This window comes from Amblyomma mixtum, chromosome 8, assembly GCF_055824585.1.
Source record: "Amblyomma mixtum isolate Tamu chromosome 8, ASM5582458v1, whole genome shotgun sequence".
Lineage (NCBI taxonomy): Eukaryota > Metazoa > Arthropoda > Arachnida > Ixodida > Ixodidae > Amblyomma > Amblyomma mixtum.
Genome location: NC_143019.1, coordinates 109,913,400 through 109,930,785, shown reverse-complemented (window position 1 = coordinate 109,930,785; position 17,386 = coordinate 109,913,400). Strand labels below are relative to the sequence as shown.

The 17,386-nt window shown below is 47.0% G+C and overlaps 1 protein-coding gene across 1 annotated transcript in view; it reads right to left on the bottom strand.

Moving 5' to 3' along the window:
* The window catches only part of LOC149333891 (uncharacterized), a 42,414-nt gene extending 25,397 nt beyond the window's left edge, over window positions 1-17,017 (bottom strand). The window contains exons 1-2 of the mRNA XM_089557815.1: window positions 16,955-17,017; window positions 11,423-11,571 (exon numbers count right to left, since the gene is read on the bottom strand). Of these exons, the coding sequence (XP_089413941.1) occupies window positions 11,423-11,571; window positions 16,955-17,017 (212 nt within the window). The remainder of the gene's footprint in view (window positions 1-11,422; window positions 11,572-16,954) is intronic.
* Between the last annotated feature and the right edge of the window lie 369 nt (window positions 17,018-17,386).

Here is a 17,386-nt window from a genome sequence, read left to right as displayed (position 1 = left end):
TAGGCGATAACCCTCTCAAGGCCCTCTTGGTATTGAACAAGGACAGCGCCAAGACCGATGTTACTGGCGTCGGTGTGGACCTCGGTATCGGCATCTTCGTCGAAGTGCGCAACAACGGGAGGTGTTTGAAGCCGCTGGCGGAGCATAGAGAAAGCGGTCTGTTGCTCAGAGGTCCAGACAAAGGAGGTGGTATTCCTGGTGAGACGCGTCAACGGCTCGGCAATCGTGGAAAAGTCCGCAATAAAGCGCCGATAGTACGCACAGAGACCCAGGAAGCGCTGGACAGCTTTCTTGTCGGTTGAAACGGGAAACCGCGCGACGGCGGCAGTCTTTTCGGGGTCCGGCCGCACTCCCTCAGCGCTCACAACGTGGCCCAGAAATTTGAGCTCTTCGTAACCGAAATGACACTTCTGGGGCTTCAGGGTAAGGTCAGCCGAGCGGAGAGCGTCGAGGACAGCCCGCAGGCGCTGGAGATGTTGATCAAACGTTTCCGAAAAAACGACCACGTCGTCCAAGTAGATAAGAAAGCTTTGCCACTTGAGGCCTGTGAGGACGGTATCCATCATCCTTTGAAACGTAGCCGGGGCGGAGCACAAACCGAAAGGAAGCACTTTGAATTCATAGAAGCCATCTGGAGTCACAAAAGCGGTTTTTTCGCGGTCCCGTTCATCTACTTCAATTTGCCATTAGCCGCTCTTCAAGTCAATAGATGAGAAGTACTTAGCGCGCCGTAATCTATCCAGCGAATCGTCAATGCGCGGCAACGGGTAGACGTCCTTTTTGGTCACACTGTTCAGTTTGCGATAGTCGACACAAAACCGGAGAGTGCCGTCCTTCTTCCTAACGAGGACGACAGGCGAAGACCACGGGCTTTGGGAAGGTTGAACAACGCCATCATCAAGCATTTCCTGAACCTGGGTTTGAATAACTGCCCGTTCTTTAGCAGAAACACGGTAAGGCTGCTGTCGTATAGGGCGAGCGTCGTCATAGGTGATGATGCGGTGGTGCGTGATGGGTGTTTGACGAACCTTCGAGGAAGAAGCGAAGCAGGGCTTGTATTCCTTCAGCAGGTGCTCCAAAGCCAGTCGTTGTTACCGAGGCAGGTGGCAGTTTATGTCGACGTTTTCAAGGGAGGGCTCGTCAGTGCCGGCTGCCGCGGACGCAAAACAAACAGGAGTATCGATAACAGGTTCAGCAGCAGCAATAGCGCTTCCTTGAAAAAGGTGTCGGTATTCATTACAAAAATTAGTGACCAGGACCGCAGACCGGCCACCACGAAGCGTCAGTAGACTGCGAGCGGCACAGATGCCTTGAGTAAGCAGGAGTGAACAGTTAGCCTCGGCGACTGCTTCTGCGTCATGCAAGTCGTTGCAGGTGACTTCAACCAAAACACTGCTCCGTGGCGGCAACGTGACACTGTCAGCAGAAACACGAAGGGCGGCACTGCGGTGGCAAGCGTCGGCGAGGTGGGTGGCTTGACTGGTCGAAAAGATGATTATTCGTTGCCGGAGGTCGATAACAGCACCATACTCCCGCAGAAAGTCAATGCCGATAATGAGATCACGAGAGCAATTGCACAGAACTACACAACTGATGACGAACGTAGATCCGTGAATCTGAACGCGAGCTGTGCAAATGCCCTTTGGGGTAACGAGATGACCACCGGCTGTACGAAGATGCACCACAGAACATGGAGTAAGCATTTTTTCAGAAGAGTCGCCAATTTATCACTCATAATTGAATAGTCGGCCCCGGTGTCCACTAATGCAGTGACTCTGTGACCGTCGAGAAGAACAGGTATGTCCAAAGAAACGGGGCTGTCTAGGTCGGATGACGGTGCCATCTGTTCACGGTCGGAACGTAGCGGCGGCGACGGGAGGTCTTCAGCGCAGCGACTCCCAGCGACCTCACCCCGAAGGTCGCTGGTCTCAGTTTTCCCGGCGAGGGCTCGGCGAGCGACCCTGTGCTGCTCGCGAGGGGCTGTGGGGGTTCGGGGAAGAGCGCCTCGGAGACGATGAGCGTGGCTGATGCGGCGTGCGGGCTGAAATTCGCTGTTCCGCTAGGAAGTCTTCAATGGCAGGGGGCCGATGGCCAAACCGGGGTCTGGGCGAGTCGGCTCGAAAGCCTTGCAGGCCGAGGCGCCGATAAGAGCAGTTACTGTAGAGATGTCTTGGTTCTCCGCAGTGAAAGCAGAGTGGCCGGTTATCAGGTGTGCGCCAGGCATCAGCCTTCCGCAAGGGCGCTCGGCGATCGTCGAAATACTGCACTGGTGGAACTGAGGACCGCGGCTCAGGAGGCGTTACCGCAAATGGTGGCGGCGAAACCGCAGCCGGGCGCCTCACAATTTCAGCATAGGTGGGGCGGTGGCAGTCTCCTGGTAGAGGAGGTGTTTCGACAGCAGGAGCCCTGAACGCCTGTTGCACCTCCTCGCGAACAAGAGCAGAAATCGAACCTAGCGCTGGCTGCGAAGGGCTGCAAAATTTCAGGACCTCTTCACGCACGATGGTGCGAATCAGTTCACGCAGATCGTCAGGGTGGCTCCCGGAGGTAGCAAACGATGCGGTGACAGCAGCAGCATGCACGGGCCGGTTGTAGGTAGCAGAACGTTGTTGCAGCACCTTTTCCATCGCTGTGGCCTCTGTAAGGAATGCAGCAACGGTCGGTGGTGGGCTGCGCACGAGGCCTGCGAAAAACTGCTCTTTGACGCTACGTATCAAATGACGGAGTTTATTTTCTTCCGGCATGGCCGGGTCAGCTCTTCTGAAGAGGCGCGTCATGTCCTCGACGTACATCTGGACACTTTTGTTCGGCAGCTGGATGCGAGATTGTAGTGCACGCTCAGCTCGTTCACGACGATCCACGCTTGTGTAGGCCTCCAGCACCCGACGACGGAACTCATGCCACGTGATTAAAACGTCCTCTCGGTTTTCAAACCAGGTGCGAGCGCCATCCTCGAGGCTGAAGTAAACGTTCCGGAGTTTGGCTGCGTCGTCCCATTGGTTAAACGTCGCTACGCGCTCAAAATAAAGGAGCCAGTCCTCCACATCCTCAAAAACTTCCCTACGGAACGTCTTGGGAATCCGCCGAGTCTGCAAGGTGTAGTGGGATGGCGCGGCAGCGGCAGTTTGCAGAGGAGGAGGAGTGGCTGTCTCCATGGCGCCGCTCTCGACTAGTCCTACCTCCGAAGGCAGTCCCTGGGTCCTCCGACTGAAGCGATGTACCGGGGTGTCAAGTGGTACAGGGCTGGCGCGACGGCTTCCTGGAGGGCTCTCTTGCATGGGCTCACGGGTTACCCAGCACCTCCACCAGACTGTAACGTACTTGTTGACGACGAGGGCTTTAATAACAAGTGCGAAGACAGACAAGGCCACAGCGACAGACTCCACACGGCGCGAGCCCTACTTCTTCGTCGTCAGCAGCTATGCGCCACCTGGCAATGCTAGGTGGCAATATTATGGCAGCATTACGCGCCACCCGTCCACATAAAGTCCAGGCCGCACGTCAAGTCGTATGTCGCAGCACTTCCTCTTGGCACAGTTAAATTTTCAATAAGATTCGACAAAAGACGCCGGTATAAAAATACGCGCTGAGGATATTCACTGCTGCACCGCGAGCTCACCATGCACGCCATTTCCGCCGTGTGCACCGCAATCAAAGCTGTCGCAGTACAAAAAGTTCCCGTAAAGCAGTGCAAGATGGGTCGGAGCAGTTGTTTGGATAACTGTAACTTTTTTTTAATATATCGCATGCCTTGATCTCATTGCGGCTTAATCAGAGGTAGAAAATACAAACAATTGATTCGAGCGTGCGGTTCACTGCGCGCTAAAGCTCGAGCGTTTGGTAACAGCACTCCGAGGATACTCTCGGCCGCCGACGGCAGCTCCACCGCCTGAACCGCAATCGAATCGATCGCAGTACAAGTTTCGATAAACGAGTGCAACTCTGCTTCCAATTCCCGGCGCATGAGTTATATGGGTGATAGAAATTTCGGCTTTATAAAAAGGTGTAGTTGAAAAAATATTTTTGACGAAGGTGTATTCGATAATATTGGTAGAAGAAATACAAAGCTTAGGAATTATTATGGAAATCATATATTTTATGACAATCCCACGTTACAATGTAAAGGCTAGCATTTCGAATGTGGAATGGTTTAGAAATAGAACCAGATTGCCTGCTGACCATCAATAATACGTCTGATTTTTGTCACACATGCCAAGACCTCAGAGGAGCATTTTAGTTCGACTTAAACATACAAATTCGAATTGACTTACAATTGGCGGAATGTGTGCACTTCTCTGAAAAAAAAAAGAATTGCACGTAAGATACACAGAAGTGTACATAACACACAGAAAATAAATCTTTACCAAAAAGCAAAATACACTCCAGAAAAATCACTTGAAATGCTTTCCAAGAAGGAACACTCCGTTTTGTTACACTATGCTGACACAAGCAGGGCGAAGCAAAATATCAAGCTTTAATAAGTGGTAAATTGAATACAAGTGAAATGAAATGAAATTGGCCCAAATCATGTCAGGCTGTAAGTCGAAAATGTTACTTTCAGTCCCCTAATCTCTTACTAATTAGAAATGAAAACTGCGCGATAAGAAGTCCCTCTTTAGTGTACTGTGATGTATGTATTGCATGCCATGCTTCAAGTTTATTAACTCAGCAATCATAAAACTAAGAAGAAAGCATGAGTTTTTTTCAATGTATTCAGTGAATACATTGTCCACGGCAGACGAAATATCATCACACTGCGCTGTGCTTTTAGAACCATTGGAAGGCACGAGGCCAGTCTACAGTCTATGTTACGAACAGTGGGGCACAAGAAATTTCTGTACATATAGGATGTTTAAAGAAAGCGCCAACGGGAGCCAGTATCATGCCTATACAACTGAAACCTTCAAAAGACACCCACGCCTCCACCCCCCCCCCCAGAAAAAAAGAAAAAAACAAAAGAAAACGACACAGTACTTGTATTGTTGGAAAAACAAGAGCTCTAACCGAAGTGATAAAGACTGCACATACGCCTGCTCATTTGTGAGCGTTTATTTTGCACATTCCTCTAGCTTTTATATCGCAGTTCCCAGAGACGCTGTTCGGGTTCAAGTTAATACTGCGTTGTTCTTTTCTTCACCCCGTCCGGTTTCAGCAGTATCCCTGTCAGAGAATGATAGTTTCTCCAGAGTATTGGTTTTTGAACGCTATAATATGTTGATAATAATGTAATCCCCAGTGGAAAGCAAAGTAAGTATGACATTTCGAAATTTGTACCATTAATAACTGAGAATAACATTAGCGTTATATCCTCAAAAGCATATTTTTACGTACAGTGGCTTCCTACTAACACGACATCACTAATATAAGAGTTCCGAAAGATCAAGAGCTTTCTTTGGGGACCAAGATTTTCAAAGTTTAAGCCTCTTTCTTTCGGAACTAGCTTTTGTGACTATGGAGTATGTGGAAATGCACGGAGCTCAATGCGGCCAATATAATTGTTTAAAGTAGGTAGTATGGAGGCCATGCGAACGAGAGAACAAAACATTCACGACGGAAGCCAGATACTACATGTATCCACGAAGCGCTGCTGAATCTGTTTGTAAAGAAAGTATTTCATTCCGTGCTTATACTGAATTACACTTAGTTGTGGACTACAACGCGCATCGCTCCACTAGTGAACTTTTTGCGCACGTTGACTTCCCGTCATTCCAGCACCAGGCATAGACTTCTCCTGCTCTTCGCACGCTTTCTCACTGCCAACACTCTTAACGGCGTGATTTTCATGCTACCACGTTCTGTACAAAACAGCAACAATAAGAATTTTTTTATAAGCACAGGTGGCTTGCAGCTCTCTCAATTTAAATTTTGTTTAAGGTGTTTGTCATTCCACTGTCGTGCTATAAGCATTCGAAGTGTCAGTGAACTGGAAGCGCTAATAGAATGTGCGGTACTGGAATCCAGCAGCTTTTATTGTCGTCTCACCTGAGATGATAGCGGTAGCTGTCATGTAGGCGCAGCTTAGAGTTCAAAGGCAGCAAAGTGATCTTGAAAAAACTATGAGGTGGAGCTCAAGTGTGACGTAAGCGCGCAACATGTTTTTAGAGCGGCATAACAAGTCAGGGGTAGTGAGCGCCTGCCGGAAAAGAATTGGTTGCATTTCGTGTCTATTCCCGAACCGCATGTGTTTGCATGAGTAAATGCAAGAACTAGGTGCTGATGCATTGTGATCTTGAAAAAACTATGAGGTGGAGCTCAAGTGTGACGTAAGCGCGCAACATGTTTTTAGAGCGGCATAACAAGTCAGGGGAAGTGAGCGCCTGCCGGAAAAGAATTGGTTGCATTTCGTGTCTATTCCCGAACCGCATGTGTTTGCATGAGTAAATGCAAGAACTAGGTGCTGATGCATTCCGCGAAGGCCGACGCCGCATTTTTCCACCATCTTCTCGTATATACACAACCAAATGGAGTCTTAATTTTTGTGTTGTCGAAAGAAAATGGTTCTTAATGTCAATATTGCTATATTATACGTATAATAGTTTTTGAGGCAATAGTATAGTGCAGTAAATGTCCTACTTCTCTAAGGACACCTAAACAACGCTGTGAGGAGAGGAAGGTGGGAGTAAAGGAAGAAAGAGGTGCTATTGTGGAGGGCTCCGGAATAATTTCGACCACTTGGTGATCTTCAACACGCACTGACATGGCACAGAACACGGGTGCCTTTTGCGTTTCGCCTCCAACGAAAGGCGGTTTAAGTTATTGGTTTGGTTTGGTTTATAGGGGTTAACACACCAAAGCGACTCAGGCTATGAGAGAAGCCGTAGTGAAGGGCTCCGGAAATTTCGATCACCTGGGGTTCCCTAACGTGCACTGACATCGCCCAGTACAGGGGCCCCTAGAATGTCGCCTCCGTACAAATTCAACCGCCGGTGGCGGGATCAAACCCGCGTCTTTCAGATCAACAGCCGAGCACCATAACCACTGAGCCACCGCGGCTGCATGTATAGTTCTCGTGAAATGAAAGGCGCAGTAGCAGTCTCATTTCCCGGGTGGACACCTGAAGCTCGCCGTGAGGGAAGGATGCAGGTGGGAGTCAAAGAAGAAAGCGAGAAAGAGGAAACCTTAGTGGAGGTCTCCAGAATAATCCATGAATGATTAAGGTGCACTGGCAACGCAAAACACTCGGGTCCCTTTTAGCGTTTGGCCTCCATTGCAACGTGGACGCTGCGGCCTCACCATTGAGCCAGTAGTAGGTGTCTAACGACGGTTTGCTCTTCATGATACGACCTAGTTTCTTTCCGCGCTACAAGATTGTACCTTCTTCGTAGGACAAGAGAACAAATTAGAGCAACGTTAACAGGTAGCTTTCAGCATCGTCTCGGATCCTGGTGAGAAAGCACGTTACGAGAATGGACTCGAAACTGCGTTATGTTCTCATTGTGAGTTTTTCGATCATTGACTTCTGCCGACATCGGAAGTGGATATAAAGCTCCACGTTCCTCCTTCCGGAAGACCACTTTCTACTGTGACCAACAAATGTGAATTGCAGTTGAAAAAAATTAAGCCTGCCTTGAAAACATATATTCTGGCTGTCGTAATGACCGTACATAACGCACGTCAAACGACAACTGCATGTCTGTACCACTCTCTAGTGCAAGATGGATTCCAATGTAACATCGCCATATTAGCTATGGTCCACTGTATAGATTTAAAAATTCCTCTGTTACTCCGAAATAAAATCCGTCGTGCAGGACCTGGGGGTGGACGAAATACAGACGTTAAGGTTCCTGTATTCCTTTTCTTATTCCAGCCGGCAAAGGCAGCCTGATCAGAATTCAGGAAACCACATATTGAAGCTTGTAGGGAGGTTTTCAAGTGTCTTGTTATAGCACCGCTCTCAGCACACTTTGAGGTGAACCCTTTCTGGTAGGTAAAAAGCGATGAGGGATGAGATTGGAAAAACGCCAGGTGTTCGTCGCTGTCAAAAACGAATACCACCACAATTATGCCTGTCACAAAGCTCCTGCAGAATTCTTAACTCCAGGTCACAACTCGCCACCTAGCGCACTGTTTGAAAAACCACCCATTCAAGTTCAACGGAATAGCAAGCGCTTGGTTTGCGTCAGCCGTGCGTTGTAAAATAACAACTTTCTAGACTCGCCTGATGCCGCCACGGAAAAGGCGAAAAGCAAATAAGCGAGCGAAGAAAGTGTTCTGCTGCTTTCTAATTTTGTTTATGCTCGCTGAAAATCTGCAGAATGACACTTTTATTTTTTCCAACAATATCAGAGGACACGCTCCAGCAAGCGCTATTGACCGAAATCGTGAGGATTGAAAAAGAAAGATGGGAATGTGACTATGGCTATTTGTTGGAAGCATTTCACTCTTGACCATTTTTTTGTTTGCGGTAAGCACAAACTTTTCTTGCAATATTACATGACCGTGCAGTGATTGTGCTTTCGTTTTATAAGAAAGAGGTCTTTGACAGCATATCGTGCCCTGAGGATATGGATATTATCTCCAGCTCTTCTGGGTTTCTATGTTTGACGGCTGCCCTCGACGAGTAAGCAATGAGGCAAAAAATTACTCCGTGGTCGAGCGGCGGAAAGTGCATCTCTCTGCGGTTCAGAATACCGCAGGACTACGTAATGTTGACAGGTTTTATCTTTGTTTTACTTTTCCGACACCCTCTCACCGCCCGAGCTTATTTCCCTTCAAATCATCTCTTGTTTGGCAGCTGTAGCATTATGCCAGGCATTATGCTTCGATACGGGCTGCTCTTAAGCTCGCAGGGCTTGAAAAAGACGCAGATAATTTTCATTTATCCCACAGACGGTGAATCGGCCGAATTGGTCCATCTATATAAGCACGAGTGCAAATGCACTTCAGCTTTCTTTCGCTTCGATAAAACGAGGTTTTGCCTTATTTTGTTGCATCGTAGGTTGGACAGACTTCTATGAGGAAAAAATTGGCAGTGGCTTAGCTAAGCCATGTCAGGATATACGTAGTGTGAGGTACGGTGTATCCCTGGTTACGTCTAGTCACACACGCCACGCGCTAAACCAACCGGATTTATCCTAAAATCAGCTTCAAACGCGGGCGTGGAACTGGAACTTTCAGTCAATCTGATCACGTGGTCAGTCATGCGCCGTCTCTTCACGTCCTCTTCTTCTTCGGTCGTATCCATCTCGCCCCGGTCTTCCAGTAGGGCCAGGGCAGGCCGCTGATTCCGCTCCATGTCCTGGCATCTGTGCTTGGCGATGTCTGCTCCGGTGTGCTCGGTCTGCTCCGGCGATGTCTGCTCTGGTCTCCTCATCTCTCTTGCCCCTGCGCCGCTCGTTCTTCCTTGCCTAGACGGCTAGCTGCCAGACTAAAACCTAGGGGTCTGACGACTCGAGTTTCTTCTGTCTCCTACGCCTCACAGCGTCGGCTTCGCGCTCTTCGGCCGCCATGAAAGTGTGTTTTTTTTTTCACCGCCGCATCACTATCATTTTATACACCGCAACCCTCATCCTACCCTTGCCGCGCATGCGCAGTAGAGCACGACGCGCCAGCAGCGTGTCGCGCATGCGCAGTCTCTCTCTAGGTCGGAGGCGAGCGGCACCAGCGCACGGCGCCGGCAGCTCTGACGTCTCTCGGCGGCTCTTCTCGATCGGAGGCGAGCGGCGCGGTGCGCGGTGCACCAGCTGCGCGGCTGTGACGTCACTGGGCTCCTCACGCATGCGCACAAGTGGCGCCGAAGGCCCAGAACAAAACGGTGAGACTGTTGCTAAGGTAGCTCTAGCTTCAAAATATGCCAGTACAGTTTGTTGCACGGACTATAAGCGATTCAATAACAGCAAGGTTGGGTACCCACAGAAGAGGTCGAAGCGTTCATTTGTAGCTCTGACGCCAAAAAACGTGGCTTACGCAACTGAAGCTTCACTACAAGCGCAGCCAGTGGATGCCATTTTATGATCTCATGGTAGCCGGCTGCAGAGAAGCATGGCACTTAAGCGATATTAATCATTTCGGAATAGTCTATTGTGATCATTTTTCATGCGGAGTCAACATGATGAAAACTGTGAATGACTTCCATGCAGCAGGTGTTAAGTCCTGCGCAAAGGCGTTTGCACCTTTTAGAAATACCTTTAGCAAAGCTGCACTGGCCCACCATAAAATTGAACTTCTTGAAGAGGCATTTTACGTTTGGCAGGCCTTGTGTTACTGACGCTCTATCCGGACAACTCTGAGCACTGAACAAAAATTTTGGCGCGGTGGTGGAGGTGCTTCTTCCGCCCGAATATGTACCATGTGTTGGCAGCTATAATCCGCATTCTTTTGACAAAGCACCGCGGTGTCATGTCCCGACCTAGAAATCCAAGCACTGCACCCAGCGAAAGTGGCGACGTTGGCCTGGATAGGACCGCCGTCTTTAGTACTACAGTATTGCAAAACGAAGAACTTTATGTTGCTTTCCGTATAGCGAGACTTCTGCTGGTCAGTGTAGCTTCATTTCTCGCGAGTAGCTGTAAAGCAATTAATGTGGTATATCATACTGCACGTAAACGTGGTACATCGGACGGCGCAAAAAGCTACAGCGATCAGCTATTGAAGCGTCATTGGACAGTGCCCTGGATAGAACTTCTGAGAGGGGTTTGCATTATCAGCTTTGTTCTAGTTCCATCAATACTGACTCTGCAAAAGATCTGTTCTACCTCGAGGACTTTGCACGCACGCAATTCGCCCGGTATCTGCACCAACTATGAATCACCACCTTTTCAGAATGTAATTTCATCATTTCCGTTATGTCTCAGAAAAGCTTCAGAAAACTGAAGCGACATTATCAAACGTAAGCCAGACTGTGAGCGTTTATGCGTTACTCATGGCTGCACAAAGCAGAAGAGTATGTGACGACTCCTGATATAAGGCATAACTGTGACAGTGCTAAACCCTGTTTGCATCTCGAACTGCTCTTCCTTGAGCGCTCTTGACGCACAACCGAAGCACAGCAAGGCGCAGCGAATGCTGGACAGTACGACTCATTCAGCGTATCTGTCGTCTCTCTATTCAATGTGCTTTGTTCTTGAAGAGCGCTAGAGGAAGTGCATTCAAGTTTATAAGTCCAGCTCTAATCACTTACTTTGTATTTAGCATTCAAACTCGGTTCGAAAAATGTAGAGCAACAAATACATGCGTCTTGGACTACAGGCACTGTTCCACAAAACGAATTTGCCGCATTTTGTTCTTGGCACCTCTCTGTCGTCTGCATCCCGAAATATCGAATGCAATGAACGCATGATAAGCTGCGTCTGTGCTCGATACATTTATTCTCCAGCCATAAGGTACAAAACGACGCTTGGATTTGCAATGTTATCCCCAGGATAATATGCTTTAAAAATAGCTTCTCCTTAACAGTAGTGATCTGATATGGTGTGCGTCTTACCTGCTTGAGTCGATTCCCCAATATTCTAAGGTTCGTATGTAGAATCGACCACAAACTTTAATGAACGTTGATTTCATGCATCTAGTATCGTAAGGGTACCAGTAATATGAAGTCTGGTACAAATGCATTGTCTCGTTGCTTTCAAGAACCTGAAATTTAAAGCGCATGTGCGTCAATTATCACACTGGCGAAAATTTTAAAATTGTAAACTATTAGACCATGATCACATGAGGCAGCTCTAAACGTGCGGCATGAATTACGTTATCAAATATTTAAAAATAAAATAACAACTGCCTCTGAAGCAAACTTAAAAATCGAAACACAATATTTATTACTTTCTTTATTCTGTAGTCCCACACTCAGCCCTGGAGTTTTTTTTTTTCAAATAAGCCAAACTCGAAAACTTAAATTGGCGAAAATTCTGCTGCAATACCAAGCTAACAGGTAGATGTTTCCTTTGTGAATTAAATGCGGTAAAAGGGCTTTTATTTAATGCACACGAGCTAACAGTGTGCTCTGCGCTACACTTTCAGCAGGTAGCAAACGTTCGTCTTTTGTAAGTCTTTATGAATGCTGATTTGGCTCATTTCAATAAAAGAAATCTCCTCAACAATTGGAATAGAACAATACCTGTAGACACAGTCTTCAAGTTTGTCTTTATCAGTATTTCTTGTGGACGAAAGTTTCATGTGAGAACATGAATGAAATTTATGCACTCCCTGAAAAAACACATTATAGATATCTACATATGGCCTCCGACGCCTCTAAAGCTACTCGCCGAAACTGCAACATGCTCCAGGTTATGCAAAATTCGGCAGCGGGACGCAGCTATACCCAGTCATGATCCTTCATTAAGGCTGAATAGGGTGCGTATGTGCACCCGCGGGATATAAGCTCTGATTCATCTTGCAATAGTGTGTCCCACTGCTATAGGAGCATGGTATCAGAAGCAGTTTTCATTTTCTGTTATAAAAGGATGTCATATTAATACGTGAAACGTGATGTGACCCCATGCACTCTGCCAAAAGTTAGAAAACGCAACTATGGAAAAGCCGCCGAAATGGTACGCGGGTGCACAGGTAGGAAGGGGTGTGTGGTGAATGACAATACTATGACGTCCGCGTATTTATTCATTACATGTACCTACCTGCCACAAGCGCTATATTTGTTTTCTCCAGGTCCGCAACCCATATGTCTCTACATCATGCTTATAGCGTCCAGCAAGCGTTTTTTTGGATGCTTATAGCAGAATATCTTGTAGCGTTCACTTTCGCAGGAGAGCTTTGTATGTCGATCATCTCTGTTGCGCACATTTTAATGCGGTATGTCTGGGTTAGAATATATAGTTACTATTGCTCGTTTAAGGATGCAGTTTTAACATCTTGATGGGATAAGCCACTCCTTCTGCTGCAGTACGTCTAACGTTGCAGCTGCTTCTGCTGTTAACACTTCTTCTTGGGCGAGTTGGTGCATACTTGATTTGAAGAAAATAGCGCCAGAGCATGCAAACCACGAAAAGACAAGGACGAGACACAAAGCGCTAACTCACAACTAATTTTATTGAAACCAGGCAGCGCCTTTATATGGCGAAGTTTCACTGATAAAAAGGGAGGAGGGCAGGAAAGGTAAAGGTGCAGGAAAGGTGCTTCTGCTGGCCCATATATCCGCGTGTTGGGTAAGCGCCACATCACACTCAGCTGCAGCTTCAATCGCCCAACCCGTAAGAGTAACTTTGATTTGGGACACAGAACAAAGATTTACGTCGTTCTCCCAAATATAAGGATGAAAATGCAACCGAGCGGAAGAAGGGACGCTCGGGCAGAAATTTTACAAAAAATGGCAATGATGCGGAAGGAAATCTCACTTTAACTTCAGAAGCTTCTGGAAGCCAGGGCAAGCTACAATCTACGGGTAAAAGGTGTAGATGTGATAGCATTAAGCCATAACTGCAGCTCGAACGCACATTATGATTGGGAAGACGAACATCCGGTGCGGCTAATGAATCCATTTGCGAAATACTTGTTTTAAATCAAGAATTTCAGACTATAGTAGTCGTATACAGATACCGCTGTACATTTCGGCCATTTCTCTAGATGTGTAGGAGAACTTTATCTCCGAGGCAGATTTGCCATTATCAATATCATCCTCGTTTGGGTTTAAATGCCGCTGTCTTTTTGAACACATTCGTCTTTACAACAGGTACAGTCAGAACGCTTAGCGGTCCACATTAGCGGCAGCGAAAATGTCGCAAGACGTACTTCTCTACCGGCGTTTCAAATAGGTTTGTATAGAATCAGATGTTGAGAAATACGATGGCCACCTGGTTTTCAGGGCCCAGGCGGTACTCTGAATGCTCATTTTTACAGCTAAAATGAACACGAAGAGTCGAACACTCCACTCAGCAAATCTATTTGTTAATGGTGGTGTTGGTGCGGGGCGTGGGAGCCCCGCGTGCGAGGAACCTCTCAACGCGGTTGCTGGGTAGATTCTGGGGTTTATTTCTTTAGAGGGAGAGGGAGAGAGGGCGACTGTACAAGAATGCACTTTCGCTGCTGTAGGAATGCAGACGGTCACGGTAAGGGAATTGGGAATGCGTCAGTCGACGGGGCTGTGGGGATCAGATGCCGTCGGGGGAGACGCCTGCTAGCTTTTGTGGGTGCTAGCTTTTGTTGGAGCGCCGGCCCGCGCTTGTTTCTGGGAAGCGGGCGGCGAGTATGCGCGGAGGAGGCAAGGGTTGCTGGAGCGGCCTGGCGTCGCTTGGTCGACGAACACGACACTATTCCCGAAGAAAATAGTGTCGAAGGCAACTTTGAATTTTGTTATTTTGGCTACTCATCCTTGCAAAAAATTGGCAGAAGAACTATGTGCTATTCTGACACTTTTCCACCTTTAAGTCCAATGACACTCGCCGGCTGCTTCCGCAGTCTTCGTAATAATCCTGCTTAATAGAATAGAATGGTATTTGATAATTTACTGCATTTATTGCAATTTTATGTCTAGGTGTCGACACTTCAGGTCGTCTATAGAGCATATGGGTGATCTAACGTGACTCGGCAGCAATACATTTTAAGCACTTGAGCACGCCCTCGTTTTTGAGTATGAAAGCAGTATACAACGACTCAACACAACGGGTCATTTAGGGTGCCTTGGAAGCTTCTGAGACTGCTGGCGACGTGTTAGGTTGTTTAGGTGTATTTTTTTTGCTGAAAGATCGTTATTTCTCCAGACTGCGCTGGCTTACACGTCGTCACATTACAGTTCCTGCGGAGTCCCAGAGGGTGTAGTGCTGAGCTCAACTCTCGAAAACCTTTCTGTCCTTGGCCTAATCGTGTTAGTGCAACATTCGGCTCTGCTTTCAACTTACGCAAGTGATATCTCTATTTCGGCACCAAGTTTAGGGAAATCTGAAATTTAGAATTTTGAAAAAGCGGCATCGGTACTCACATTCTACCTCGATCTGTAGGCTTCAATATTTCCACAGAGAAATGTTCTCTTATGGCGTTTCCACCCTAAATGCTGTCATTTTTCGCCAATAGTAAAAAAATCGCAGCCATTCACTGCGATATAAGCCATTGCTTTCAGGGAGTCATGAAGCACGGACTTTTTTGTGGTGTTCGCATATCTCCTGCATGAAAACACTGCTAACTTCAATACCCCATTTACTTACCATAGTGCAGTAATCTTCTCAAGCGTCATATTCATGCCCTTAACTAAGGATTGCATCTAGGGGCTGATGGTGACTTTTGGTCTCCTTAGGAGGTTTATGTTATCATAACAATACATCTAACGGTTATCACATAGATTATATAGGTCGGCTCCTCCCGCTCCTCCGTGTTGAATGATTTGTTTTTACTATATTCATACTCTCTATGATTATCTCGCTTTAGCGCCGTCACCAATACCATCAAACAAGAAATTTGAATAGGCTCAGAATTCAAGCAATCGGGAATAAATAAGCTTCTTTTCGTTTAACTATTGAAAATAACAGCGCGGAGACAATATTTCCGGGACAAACAATGATTCTTGGAGATTCTGAGACAATAATAATTCTTATTATTGGCCAGAAAAACATTACGAGTAATGTTTTCGCGTCCAAGAAACAGTCATTGGTCATCAGTTTGAAATTCTCCCAGTAAAAATTGAATTTATTTTCCTATTTGTGGTGGTCTGCAAGATAAATATATTTGAATATATTTGCATTCCAATATCATCTGGCATACCACAGATAAGGATATTAAAACTTTTTTCAACAACAGCTTTTCAATATTTAGAAAGAGGATCGAAGATTTCAGCATACTAAAGGATTTCAAGCAAGATCTCTGGACCTCGCTCATACAAGCAGAAAAATTTTCAGGTATTTTGAAGGAGTGAGAAGGCACCAATAATTAATGACTACAGGAAGAGGAATGACCACAGGAATGACTACAGGATCTCGCCAAAGCTATTCACCGCCTGCTTACAGGAGGTATTCCGGGGACTGGAATGGGAACAGTTGGGGATAAGAATTAATGGAGAATACCTGAGTAATTTGCGATTCGCTGATGACATTGCTTTGCTAAGCCACTCAGGACAACAACTACAAAGCATGATCAATGACTTAGACAGGCAGAGCAAAACGGTGGGGCTAAAAATTAACATGCAAAACACCAAAGCAATGTTCAACAACCTAGCAAGGGAACAGCAGTTCGCAGTTGGTAGCGAGGTGCTGGAAGTAGTACGCGAATATGTCTACTTAGGGCAGGTAGTGACCGCAGATGCGGATCATGAGAGGGAAATAACTTGAAGAATAAGAACGGGTTGGAGCGCATATGGCAGGTTCTCTCAAATCATGAATGGCAGTTTGCCAATATCCCTCAAGAGAAAAGTATACAACAGCTGTATCTTACCGGTACTCACCTATGGGGCAGAAACATGCAGCCTAAAAAAGGGGGTTCAGCTTAAGTTAAGGACAGCGCAGCGAGCTATGGAAACAAAAATGATAGGTGTAACGTTAAGAGATCGGAAGAGGGCTTAGTGGGCGAGGGAACAAACGCGGGTTAATGATATGCTAGTCGGAATGAAGAGGAAGAAGTGGGCTTGGGTAGGGCATGTAATGCGAAGGCAAGATAACCACTGGTCCGTAAGGGTAACGGAGTAGATTCCAAGAGAAGGCAAACGTAGCAGGGGACGACAGAACGTTAGGTGGGCGGATGAGATAAAGAAGTTTGCGGGGATACAGTCGCCGCAACTGGCAAAGGACAGTGTTAATTGGAGAGACATGGGAGAGGCCTTTTGCCCTGCAGTGGGTGTAGTCAGGCTGATGACGGTGATGATGATGATGATGAAAGGAAGAGGAACGAGTACGTGGCATGCTCAATAAAAGTAGGAACCGTAAAGTAGAACTGCGCGGCAGAATAATTTCCGGGCGCACAGTGCAGGGTACGCTCTACTTATACAGAGCAGCGTCAAGGAACGTAATGAGTTATCGCACCTTCTAACCGCCTGTAAAGGGGGTGCACTTAGAAAGCACAAACCTTTGAATGAGATGCCTACCTTGCTAGGGTCCTCGTGCTTGAATACTTCCTCCTTATTCGACCACATTGGCACGGCTGGCATTTTAACAAATGTAGAAAAGCTCAATCCCACGAGGGCGAACGCACTGGCTAGGAAAGAGTACATATTTATCTTGAAACTTGCTGCAAAAACAAAACAATCCTCCAATCTGCGCACTCTTTGCGCCACCTTTTGCGAAATGTCAGTTACCATCCGCTACCGCCCGTAGAAACCTGAATGTAGGCTTCAGCACATTTGCAGGCGCAGCTGGATTCACGGAGAAAATGCCTGAATGAGCACTCACTGCTCAAGAATGTGCCGTGAGCGGTGGGCGGTGCATCGCTGTTCAGAAATTCTAAATGTTTTTATTGTAGCCTCTTTCCAGCCAGATATACTTTTATTCTCTTCCATACTGAGCACATAACATGCCAG